Consider the following 13,070-nt stretch of genomic DNA (forward strand, 5'->3'; position numbering starts at 1 on the left):
TAGATAAGTACTTGCAGTCAAACTATTTACGGTAACCAGCTGCATATAAAGAATAAAAAGGTAAAATCTAATAGAGCTAATTCATACTCTAATCAATAGTTACCTGCATTAAAAGGACACAGATTCCAAATGACCACTTTAAGCTGGTCCCCTATAAAAAATGATGCATGTAAATAAAGTTCTTTATGTATGTGGTGAACCATCATTCGATTTGTGGACAAAATGAACGTACCAAGCTGTCCCTCTAAGGAGTTTTTTAATGAACATACCAAGCTGTCCATTTAAGGACTATTTTTAATGAGCATAGCTAGCTTTCCCTCTAAGGACTTTTTTAATGAACATACCAAGCTGTCCCTCTAAGGACTTTTTTAATGAACATACCAAGCTGTCCCTCTAAGGACTTTTTTAATGTACATACCAAGCTGTCCCTCTAAGGACTTTTTTAATGAACATACCAAGCTGTCCCTCAAAGTTTTTTTTAATGAGCATACCAAGCTGTCCCTCTAAAGACTTTTTTAATGAGCATACCAAGCTGTCCCTCTAAGTTTTTTTTTTTTAATGAACATACCAAGCTGCCCCTCTAAGGACTTTTTTAATGAACATACCAAGCTGTCCCTCTAAGTTCTTTTTTTAATGAGCATACCAAACTGTCACTCTAAGGACTATTTTAATGAGCATAGCTAGCTCTCCCTCTAAGGACTTTTTAATGGACATACCTAGTTGTCCCTCTAGGGTTTTAATTTAAATAACTTACCTAGCTGTCCTTTTAGGGTCATAATTTAATCAACATATATAACTGTCCCTCTAGGGTCTTATCATCACAGCTTGCTGTCCCTTGAAGGCCTCAATTTTATGGAACATACCAAGCTGTTCTACTAAGACCCTAATTTAATGAACATACCAAGTTGTCTCTGTAAGGCCTCAAAGGTTAAATTTAAATGAACATACCAAGTTGTCCCTCTAGGGTCTCAATTGTGTCCTTGAGCTCAACTGTTTGCAAGGCTTCCCAAAGTTTGGTATCAGGAATTTCCCCTAAGGGGTCAAGATTGTGTCTGAAAAAAAATAAAAAAAATGATAGTGAACATGAGCTCAACCTCATGAGTCAGTGTCAGCTGAATTTAATAATACCCTGAAATGTAGGTCACAGCGACAAGTTCTGGTATGTGTCGTATGTTCATCCCAGTGAAACCAACATTGAGAATAAATGTTTCTTCGATAACACTTACCTCATCATAATATGCTATGGGCAGATACACTACCTATCAAATCCAGATGTCCAAAGCTAAATCCAAATACTACCTATCAAATCCAGATGTCCAAAGCTAAATCCAAATACTACCTATCAAATCCAGATGTCCAAAGCTAAATCCAAATACTACCTATCAAATCCAGATGTCCAAAGCTAAAAAACACATGAGATATCTTCTGCTTTGTTTTAGCAGCAAAAGCATTAAAAAGGTATCTGCTTGCTGAGAAGGAAGTCGGATAATAGTGGTCTCCTCTTTGATTGAGGGTCCGATGCCAAATCCCCTCAATCATTATATTGTAAAGAATAGGATATGTACATTCTTCCAGTGGTATAAATGCATGAAGGGCTCAGGATGCTGTGCCCACATTAGGGTCTGAAATATATAATTTACCAAAACAAAAAAAATAATTTTAATTTATATACATTTTACAGAATTTTAAGATCTTTACATTCCAAATTTTGCCTCATACTCCATGTTTACATTTACTAGAAGGGTTTACCGGTACCTTCCTAAAGCTTGGATCAATTCTTCATTGTTACAATTTTTAACTTTACTTAGTACCATACAGCCATTATTATGTCCCTTAAAATTCTACTAAGCATACATACATATATTACCTGATCATAATACATTAGAAGAAGCAGTTAATAGGTATGCTGCATACAGTATACTAATATTCCTGAACAGTAGGATTTTCAATTTAGCCACCATAGGAACCACAGAGGATTTAAGATCAGCACCATTTTCATTTAGACAATCTAGAAAACACAGACTTGGTGAAGACCCCATGTTGATATGACCATCTATTCATGAGAATTATTGACAACATTTTTAGCATGTTCATTATGGCAGCCATTTGTGGTGTGATGTGTTGTCATCTAATTTGGATTTTTAACGTAGCTTTAACAATATTTCAGTCATATCAGTACAATGTCTGCATTGTGGCAGTTTATAGTGATGTCTAGCACTGGGGCATCATGCCACAGACATGTAGCATGATGTCCCACCTAGCCACATTATCCTGACAACAGGCCAACCAGTCCTAACACTAACCTCTCAATGCTGATCGCCCAGCGAAGCAGCTGTTAGTACCATTTTTGTAAGTCTTTGGTATGACTCGGCCCGGGGATCAAACCCGCGACCTCCCACATCCCAGGTGGACGCTCTAACCACTAGGCCATCGAAGCAGTCCATTTTTGGGATCTGATCAGCATTATTTTCTTTCAGGAACAACTTGATATTAAAACTCATGCCTACAAGACTTGCCATTTGAAGAGTAGCAATAACTAAATTTTCAAGATCAATGCCATGTTGACCAGAATCATTTTGTTCTAGTACCAACTAGACATCATAAGAAATATTCTGGTGAAAATCCAGTGTTGATATGGCTTTCCATCTTGAAGAAGTATGACAGGATTTTAAAGATGGCCACTGTGGTGGCTTGAAAATCAGACTGGCACAATTTTGGTTTAAGTATGTACATACGTAATACGTTACAAGTCTGTGCTCTTAAAATAAGTAACAGAAAAGTGTGAAAAGACCATAAGCTTTATAAAATTTAACAAATAATTTATTTCCCTAGAATACAAAGTGAAAATGAGAAGAAAAAACCTTATGGGATTGCAAATTAAATCCCAAAATAATCCAAAAATTAGGTCAGACACAAGTCTTAGTAATTTAAGTCCTGAATAAAATTCAGTAAAAGTCCCAAAGAAATCCATAAATAAGGTAATGTTATAGTTTATGGGGTGCTGATGTGTCAACAGTCCTTTGTTGAATCACAATATTATAATTCCAGGATTAAAATCAATAAAAATTCCAGTGAATGTCTTATGCAAGACTTTTCTCAGAACATTTTTGTATTTCCAGAGAAAATAATCACTTGAATTCAATACTTTGAAGAAAACAAAATTCAGCCCAAACTGGTCACAACATAATACAACTTAAAAGTGCTAGATGTTAAAGCACGAATGGTAAAATTCTCACAATTACAATATATATAGTTCTCTACTTGACCTCACATCACAGTTAGCATTTTCTAAAAAAACCACATTACATAATGGAAAATAACCTTCTAGAATGATCTAATGAGCCTTGATTATTTACAACTCAATAACCTGTAAAATTCTCTTAGGAAATTCTGAAACCCTGACCCAAAACAACATTATTACTCTACCTTATTTACCTGAATAAAAATTCTGGTATTAGGTTCATATACATAGACAATAATAAAGCTTTATTTGGTTTACATAAAATGAAATAAAAAAGATCAAAAAGAATCAATCAGGTCAAGCAGAAATGAACTCAGTTTTGAACAAGGTCAAGTCCAGCATACAATGTTACATAACAATAGCATGTAATGAAAAAAAAGTTTATATTAACAAACAAACAATTAAATTGAATATACATAACAAATTGTGTTTTATTGCACCTTAGCAAAAAGTGTTTATCAAGTGCCAACAAAAATTCATTTACAAGCACAACAAGACTAAATATAAAAAAAAGATGTCAAACTTCTATCAAAAAATTCTTTATAAAATAACAGGTTAAGGAACTGTTTTGGTTTGATTTTGTGCTTTATGGCAGAGAAGTTTTTTATTGCTGAGGCAACTGGAGTAAAGCACCTTGCCTAAGGTCACACCATAGTAGGTGACCCAGGCTGGTCCAGGGGTAGGATTCGAACCTGCACCCTGTCCAGCATGTCGATCGCTGAGCCATCATGGCTCCAGATAAACGTTCTTAAAATTTGTTGCATAAGTCCCATTCACTTAAAAAGTAAGGGGCCCCGAGTGGCCGAGTGGTCTAAAGCGCTCACCATTACGGATGACTGCCATCTCACGTCTGTCTGTGTGAGTTCGAGTCTCAGGCTCGGCTAACGTGGGTACGTGAGAAAGCCTGCCAGTAGCTTCTCGTAGGTTGGTGGTTCTTCCCGGGGTTTTCCAGGGTTCTTCCTCCACCAATTATGCTGGCCGCCATGTATAGCCTATCTTGTGCTGAAAAATGGCGTTAAACCCTACAACAACAACAACTTAAAAAGTACAAGATTTTCTTGGTAGGCAAATCCTCAAACAGTTTCTTCAAGCAATTTACATCAAAATACTTCTGCCTCACAGGGTGGAAAGCAATACATTTTGACAAGCATAAGTTGTGCTGTCAGTGGACACTGGAAGGGTACATACTCTTCATGACACGAGTCAGGTATGAGTATTTAATATGTGACCAGAATAATATCACCTCTTTCTGATTTGTTCTATGGGAGGAATGCCTGATGTTGTCATGAATGCTTGTTGAGCTTTTGTTCCACGTACATTGAAAAGGATGATGAACATTCTGATTTACATAATATTTGATGTCAGAATCTATCTATTCAGAAATGAGTGCATGGTATAATGGGTTGACTGCAATAGGATGATCTGATTTCGTTGAATCTACTCAGAGAAAGGAGAGGATTTGTTGCAGACTTTTTGAATTTGCAAAGATCCAATATTATTTTGGAAGGTTTTGATAATGAGAGTGGTGATTTGGGGATAGAGAGTTCTGCAATATTTCCAGCACTGATTTTTGCTGTTTCTGAGTGAGGATGGATTTACATCTTAAGACCAATTGGACATAATAAGACATCTGATGATATGACCATCCATTCAGGACATAATAAGACATCTGATGATATGACCATCCATTCAGGACATAATAAGACATCTGATGATATGACCATCCATTCAGGACATAATAAGACATCTAATGATGATACGACTATCCATTCAGGACATAATAAGACATCTGATGATACGACTATCCATTCAGGAGGAGTGTCAACTAACCAGATTTTCATGATGGCTGCTGTGACTGCAGTGGTGGCCATAATAATAATAATAATGATGAGGACTTTGTATAGTGCCTAATCTTTAGAAGCTCTAAGCGCTTTACAACATTAGACAACACCTATAAGATAAAAAACATATAATGATATGATTACAAAAACAAACACCATGAAATTAGAAAACATTAAAAAACATGCTGAGAATATTTAAGGTAGGAAACATTATTAGGTCTTTAAGTTTGTTCTTGCAGTCGAAATAAGTGAGTTTTGAGAGCCCTCTTGAATGTGATCACTGTGTCTTTGTGTCTAAGTTCAGTGGGCAATTCATTCCACGTTGCTGGGCCCTGGTATGCAAAAGAACGCTGTCAATATGACTTTGTTTTCATAGTGGGAATAATGAGTATACAATTGTCAGAAGAGGAGCGTAAATATCTTGCTGGTGTGTACACATGGGTGAGGTCGGATAGGTATGTTGGACCAGAGTCCGACAGTGAGATGTAGCACAGAGAACAAATTTTGTGTTTGATTCTGGATCAAATGCATAGCCAGTGTAGGTTACAGAGCAGCGGGGAGGTGTGCTCTGATCATGGTACTCTAAGTATGATCCAAGCAGCGGTGTTTTGAACTTTTTGAATTTTCTGGAGCAGATATTGAGATGAACCAGACAGAATTCAGTTACAATAGTCCAGTCTTGAAAGTACTAATAAACACACAAGTGTTTTAGTGGCATCAACTGAAAGATATTTGCGAACTGAGCTGATGCGTCTCAGCTCAAGATATGCAGCCTTGCATATGTTCATGACATGTTGGTGCAATGTGAGAGTACTGTCCAGAGTAACACCTAGGTTTCGTACTGATTGTGTGAATTTAATGTTGGCATTGCTGATATTTATTGTTTGAGGTAAAGGATGTGAATGAGAAAGTCTTTGTGTTGTGATCAGAATGGCCTCAGTTTTATCATCGTTCATCTGCAGCTTGTTACATGTCATCCATAATTTCACATCAGAAATGCACCTCTCTACACCTTGGATGGTAGCATCAACTTCAGTTGGGTGGCTAGATTTGTATATTTGAGTGTCATCAATGTACAACTGGTGAGACACTGGATGATGATCTATGACACCTGAGAGCGACTGAGTGTACAGAATGAAGAGAACAGGTCCAAGAACAGACCCCTGTGGAACACCACAACATAGATCAACTGGGCTGGAATGTATTCCATTTGCAGATACAATTTGTGTCCTGTTGACCAAGTAGGACTTGAACCACAGTAAGGCTGTATCATGAATGCCAAATACATGCGGGAGACGGCGAAGTAATATATCATGGTCTATTGTGTCAAATGCTGCAGACAAATCCAGGAGGGTGAGGAGTGTAATCTTTCCGAATGTCATTAACTACTTTTAGAAGAGTAGTTTCAGTACTGTGGCAAGGGCGATATGCAGATTGTACATTGCTAAAAAGACTGTTTGAATTTAGATGAGATACAAACTGGGATAGAACAACCTTTTCTAAGATTTCTGATATGAATGGGAGATTAGAAACTGGGTGGTAGTTCTTTAAATCATTATGGTCTAGTGTTGGTGTCTTCAGCAGAGGATTTACAATGGCCGTTTTGAAAAATGATGGGAATTCAAAAACTGTCGTACAGCAATTCACTGGTTGTCAGAGTGGCGCCATTTTCATTTAGGATGAACTAAACTTCATAAGAAGTCTTTGTATAAAATCTCATGATGATACAGCCACCCATTAAGGTGAAGTAGCAATTACAAGATTTTCAAGATATCTTCTGTCGTGGCCATACTGGATGTCAGATGAGCACCATTTTCAGATGATGGACAACAGGTTTATAGCCAATAGTCTGGACCCTGGCAAGCCAATATCCAGATTTAACTGCATCAATAGTTTCTTTTTTTTTAAATTGTTATTACATATGTTAAGTCAGTATCATTTTAAGAGTTGCTGAGTCTTTGGAGCTGGGCATATCATCAGAAAAGGAAAAAGTAGAGGATAAGGTTACAATAAAGTATGGGTTTATCACTAGAAAAGGTAAAAGTAGAGGATAAGGTTACAACAATGTATAGGCTTATCACTAGAAAAGGTAAAAGATGGGGATAAGGTTACAACAATGTATAGGCTTATCACTAGAAAAGGAAAAAGATGGGGATAAGATTACAACAATGTATAGTCTTATCACTAGAAAAGGTAAAAGATGGGGATAAGGTTACAACAATGCATAGGCTTATCACTAGAAAAGGTAAAAGATGGGGATAAGGTTACAACAATGTAAAGGCTTATCACTAGAAAAGGTAAAAGATGGGGATAAGGTTACAACAATGTATAGTCTTATCACTAGAAAAGGTAAAAGATGGGGATAAGATTACAACATTGTATAGTCTTATCACTAGAAAAGGTAAAAGATGGGGATAAGGTTACAACAATGTATAGGCTTATCACTAGAAAAGAAAAAAGATGGGGATAAGATTACAACAATGTATAGTCTTATCACTAGAAAAGGTAAAAGTAGAGGATAAGGTTACAACAATGTATAGGCTTATCACTAGAAAAGGTAAAAGTAGGGGATAAGGTTACAACAATGTAAAGGCTTATCACTAGAAAAGGTAAAAGATGGGGATAAGGTTACAACAATGTATAGTCTTATCACTAGAAAAGGTAAAAGATGGGGATAAGATTACAACATTGTATAGTCTTATCACTAGAAAAGGTAAAAGATAGGGATAAGGTTACAACAATGTATAGGCTTATCACTAGAAAAGAAAAAAGATGGGGATAAGATTACAACAATGTATAGTCTTATCACTAGAAAAGGTAAAAGTAGAGGATAAGGTTACAACAATGTATAGGCTTATCACTAGAAAAGGTAAAAGTAGGGGATAAGGTTACAACAATGTAAAGGCTTATCACTAGAAAAGGTAAAAGTAGGGGATAAGGATACAACAATGTATAGGTTTATCACTAGAAAGGGAAAAAATAGAGGATAAGTTAAAATAAAGTATCAGCTTATCATTTAAGAAATACAGTACTGGTAGGACTATACGGAAACACTATGACTAGTTGCACTGGTTTGCAAATGACCATACATACTCCAAATGCTGCAAATTGAATGGGTAGATAAATAAATTCTATTACTGAATAGAAAAGTCTCACATCCCAACATTCATTCTTTTGTCAGATACCCCAGTCTTGCAATTATAGGAATGACTGATCTCAAAAACTGTCGTACACCAAGATGGTCTTATTTTAAACAACCTGGAGTATGTAGATGGCAAGCAGATGCACTAAAATATAATCAGATGCAAGTAATTTTGCAATATAACTGTACATGGTAGATTACCAAATTCTTGCTTGTGTACTGAATGGTGTGGAAGCAATGCATGAAAGTAAATTACTAGCAACTATGAATAACCTGATTGTTCCTGTGAACAGTACTGGATCCTGTGGAATGATAGCTAGTCTGGATCTCAGCACTGATAAAGGCACACTGGATATATTTCTCCCATCTATTATGATTTCTCCTTCTGTTATCTTTATCATTCGGAAGAGTGCAAGGGTCAGTGATGTCTTACCACTTCCTGTTCTACCACAGACACCGATCTGAAACAGGGAGATAAGAACTGAACAATAAGAAGCCCTTGAAGAGACTGACACTCTACTGATTTAAAAGAATTTCCTGGAATTCAAGACATGACTTCTTTTTAATTGCCGAGTGCTGAAACCATATATAACACATATGAGCAGTAACAAGATTTAAAAAAAACCCCACTGTTACTGCCATATTAGATGGCAATAATTTCCTTATGGTCCAACCAGACATCCTTATAAGTCTTTCGGAGGAAACCCCATGTGAATGTGACCAGCCAGTCAGGAAGAGTAAGCAATAACAAGATTTTTAAGATGGTCATTGTGGCAACCAAATTGGATGTTCAAGTGGAACCATTTTCATTTAGGATCAATATGATATCATAAGATGTTTTCTAGTGAAATGACTTTCCATTCAGAAGGAGTAATGATAATAGGATTTTCAATGTGGGTACTATGGTGGCCATGTTGGGTGTCTGAAAAGTACAATTTTCATTCAGGACAAACTAGACATAAGAAATCTTTTAGTGAAATCCCCATGTTGAAACAACCATCAATTCAGAAGGAGTATCACTTATAAGTTGTGTGGTGGCCATATTGGATGTCTAAATAGCACCAGTTTCATTTAGGATCAACTAGATCTTGGAATGAATGTGTATGTGAAGTTTCAAGGCAATCTTCCAAGCAGTTAAGGAGCAGTGATAAAAAAATTTGTGATAAAGGATGGATGGAAAATAGAGAACAGGTCACCCCATAAGCTCTTTTGGTCTATGACCAGTAGAGCTAAAAAAATCACCAAATTACTACACATTCTATCGGATTATATGTTTAAACAAAAGTGTTCCCTTTTCCTAAAGCTCTTCCTCCAGGTGATGGATAAACATTCAAAAAACATTTGTGTACATCTACCAACCATCCCAAATCTTATCCAAAGAATTAGATCTTGACTGGTGTAGGAACTGTTCCACATTAAACACACATTCAGGCAATATTAAATAAGCTATGTCTTTTCTTCAAAAAGCATGTGGGACAAGGATGACACAAAGTTATTTTTCATACCTTCAAAAAGCATGTGGCAAAAGGATGATACGAAGTTATTCTTCATACCATCATAAAGCATGTGGGAAAAGGACAATACGTAGTTACTCTTCATACCATTATAAAGCATGTGGGAAAAGGACAATAATAAGCTATTCTTCATACCCTCAGAAAGCATGTGGGAAAAGGACAATACGTAGTTATTCTTCATACCATCATAAAGCATGTGGGAAAAGGACAATACGTAGTTATTCTTCATACCATTATAAAGCATGTGGGAAAAGGACAATAATAAGTTATTCTTCATACCTTCAAAAAGCATGTGGGAAAAGGACAATACGTAGTTATTCTTCATACCATCATAAAGCATGTGGGAAAAGGACAATACGTAGTTATTCTTCATACCATCATAAAGCATGTGGGAAAAGGACAATACGTAGTTATTCTTCATACCATCATAAAGCATGTGGGAAAAGGACAATACGTAATTATTCTTCATACCATCATAAAGCATGTGGGAAAAGGACAATACGTAGTTATTCTTCATACCATTATAAAGCATGTGGGAAAAGGATAATAAAAACATATTCTTCATAATTTCGGAAAGCATGTGGGAAAAAGACAATAAGCTATTCTTTATACCTTCTCTCCTGGCCGAACTGTGAAAGATACTCCCAAAACAACAGATTCCAAGTCTGTGTCGTAGGTCAAGCTGACATTTTTGAACTGGATCTCACCTTCACTGGGCCAATCTTTATCTGGATTATCTGAAATGAGAGACTATCCTAATTGCAAATTTACTTATTTCAGACAAAGATAAACTTGTTTTAGTAAGACAATGAAGAAAATTAGCATGACTTATTAAAAGCAGTTCCTTAATTCTATGAAATACTCTGCCTTTGCTTATAAAATCTCAGAAAAATATTTAAATTTTATAAGAAAAGATAATTAAATAATGACTAAAACTTGATATACAAAACATTATTAACTGATCTCCTTTACCAGCAGCCTCAATTACATAGAAAAGAATATATTGTGGATAGATACACTTTTCAGAGGTTGAAAATTCTCTGACTTGAGGTCCCTGACTCATAAAACTGTCATTGGACATGCTATTTTTTAAAAACACAAATCTGATGAACTTAGTTAATCAAGTAGTACAGTGTGACCCCGCTATAATGCGCTCCGTTATAACGCGAATTCGGATATAACACATTCGTGGCGTGGCTCCCGAAATGTCATATACATGTATTTTTCTTGTGCACAAAAAATTTCTTAAAAAGTACAAACAAAACGTAAAAAGTTGCTTATCATTTTGGGGAAGAGATCGCGTATGAATAATGCAAGATGATCGTGGCTTGGCTCCTGAAATTTTAGGTATTTTTCTCATACATGAAAAAGTATTTTTTTTCTTCTTAAAAGTAAGAAGAAGAAAAAACGCATAGAAAGTTTATTCTGGGATCGCGTAGGTCTTTGCCAATGTCGCAACCTTGGATTGTTTTTCCTTATTGTGGTTTTTTTTATTTGTTGGCGACATTGTTGGCTGTTTAAACTATTATGTACAACCATCGGTTTGAAGTGCAGAAATTCAGATGCCCCATGAAAGGAAGCCGCAAACTGGATATAAAATGCACTGAAATTTATCTACTGTTACATAAAGAATTTCTTCGTCTATACTGACAAACCATCTAAACAGTGCATTGTTATATCATAATCCGCTTATCCTGACATCTAGCATGAGTTCTGTATGTTGTGAAATATCCGCTTTTTTGTTGTTGACATTCTGGTAACGGAGAGGCATTCTCTAGTAATCCATCTTTCATCAGATTTTCGGCCGCTCGCTAGTAATTAATATATTTACAAAGACTGGCATTTGTATGTGGATGGTAAGTAAAATTCCTCTTCGTTTCACTCAGAATTAAATCCTTCAGAACGCTCACATTTTCTGTAATAATCCCTGTCATCAGAACACCTGCATCTCTATCGTCCATTGATCCTTTGTTAATTTTCAGATGCACGCGTGGAAGGCAGCATCACGCTGCTACCACAAATGTAAAAAAAACCAAAAAGACATCTTACTTATTGGTTTATTCAGTAGGCATGGAGGGACAGTAACTATAAAAGTCTAAACGACGGCCAATTCCTTTTTAAAAATGTACCCAGATAAAACAGTTTGCTGAAATTTCAAAGGAAACAGAAGTACTCAGCAAATGGAAAAAATACCAGTCTCAATCATGCAATACAATTATTTGATGTTGCCGCCACAATAAGAAATGGGCATTCGTTTGGTTCTCCAAAGCTGTTCTTTAGCGGTGACTTTAAAAGCTTATGCACCCTTCATCAAAGAAAGCCAACTACAATCTTTCAATAACAGCAAAGAAGTTTTCTTCAAAGGAAGTCAGTACAAAACTTAAATAAAAGTGATGGAATCTGATGGATTTTTGCATTTTCCAACATGACTGGAACACATTAACTGTGTTGTGAAAGTTTACATTTTGTAGGGAAAAAGTTTATGCCAACAGCAGCTTAAAACACAAACTAACTTTTACTGACTTTGAACGTACTTTAAAGTAAACGTGCTTCGTCATTCGTTACGTGATTGTGCTATGTTTTTCCACTGAATTCAGACCAATATGACGTGTTACAAAATTAATGAATATTTTAAAGCTGTGTGTGCATATTTTCGATGAAATCACTTGTACTGTGGATTCAATGTATATGATGAGGTTCGCAGGTGAGTACACGGTGTTGATACTCTATTCATGCTATACATTAGACATTTATATATAAACAGGATTCACGTATATGTACCAATTCATGGTTCTCTAAATAAAGTAAACTATTATATTATGTCTTCTTTGTTTTCATTACAGGTGTATTTCTCATTTAATATGCATTAATTCAAGATGGTAACTGTGCCGACGAAGCACGTATTTTACCGCCCGCATTTATTACCCCCCAACACACAATTTTTTTGTTGGGGGGGGGGGTACATTTTCTTCAGCTAACTGACTTGGTTGCATATAACACTGTTCGGTATATAATGTGGTCGGATTTTATGGCTCCCAACTACAGTGTTATAGTGGGGTCACACTGTACTTTTCATATGTCAATGGTTGACTCTATGTTAGGCTTCCAATTATAAGACGATTTGTGTTGTGAAAAAATTGTTTTCCAGATATTTTATTTTAAACATTTCCTAATAATAATAATTTGAGGTACTAATCAGCTTTAAAACAATGATTACTGAGCAAGCTATTGAGTTACTAATCAGGTTTATAAGAAAATGGCTATTTATCAAGCTAATGAGGTACTAATCAGGCTTATGACAAATGAATATTTAGCAAGCTCATGAGGTACTT

General features: G+C 35.9%; 1 protein-coding gene across 1 annotated transcript in view; it reads right to left on the bottom strand.

Annotated features, from left to right (window-relative positions):
* LOC149779749 (ATP-binding cassette sub-family C member 9-like) overlaps window positions 1–13,070 on the bottom strand; it is a 215,442-nt gene that overhangs the window by 18,273 nt on the left and 184,099 nt on the right. The window contains exons 30-32 of the mRNA XM_089940609.1: window positions 10,351–10,475; window positions 8,498–8,685; window positions 949–1,052 (exon numbers count right to left, since the gene is read on the bottom strand). Coding sequence (XP_089796735.1) covers window positions 949–1,052; window positions 8,498–8,685; window positions 10,351–10,475 — 417 coding nt within the window. The remainder of the gene's footprint in view (window positions 1–948; window positions 1,053–8,497; window positions 8,686–10,350; window positions 10,476–13,070) is intronic.

This window comes from Sinohyriopsis cumingii, chromosome 17 (genome assembly GCF_028554795.1).
Source record: "Sinohyriopsis cumingii isolate HCF-2022 chromosome 17, ASM2855479v2, whole genome shotgun sequence".
Classification (NCBI taxonomy): Eukaryota; Metazoa; Mollusca; class Bivalvia; order Unionida; family Unionidae; genus Sinohyriopsis; species Sinohyriopsis cumingii.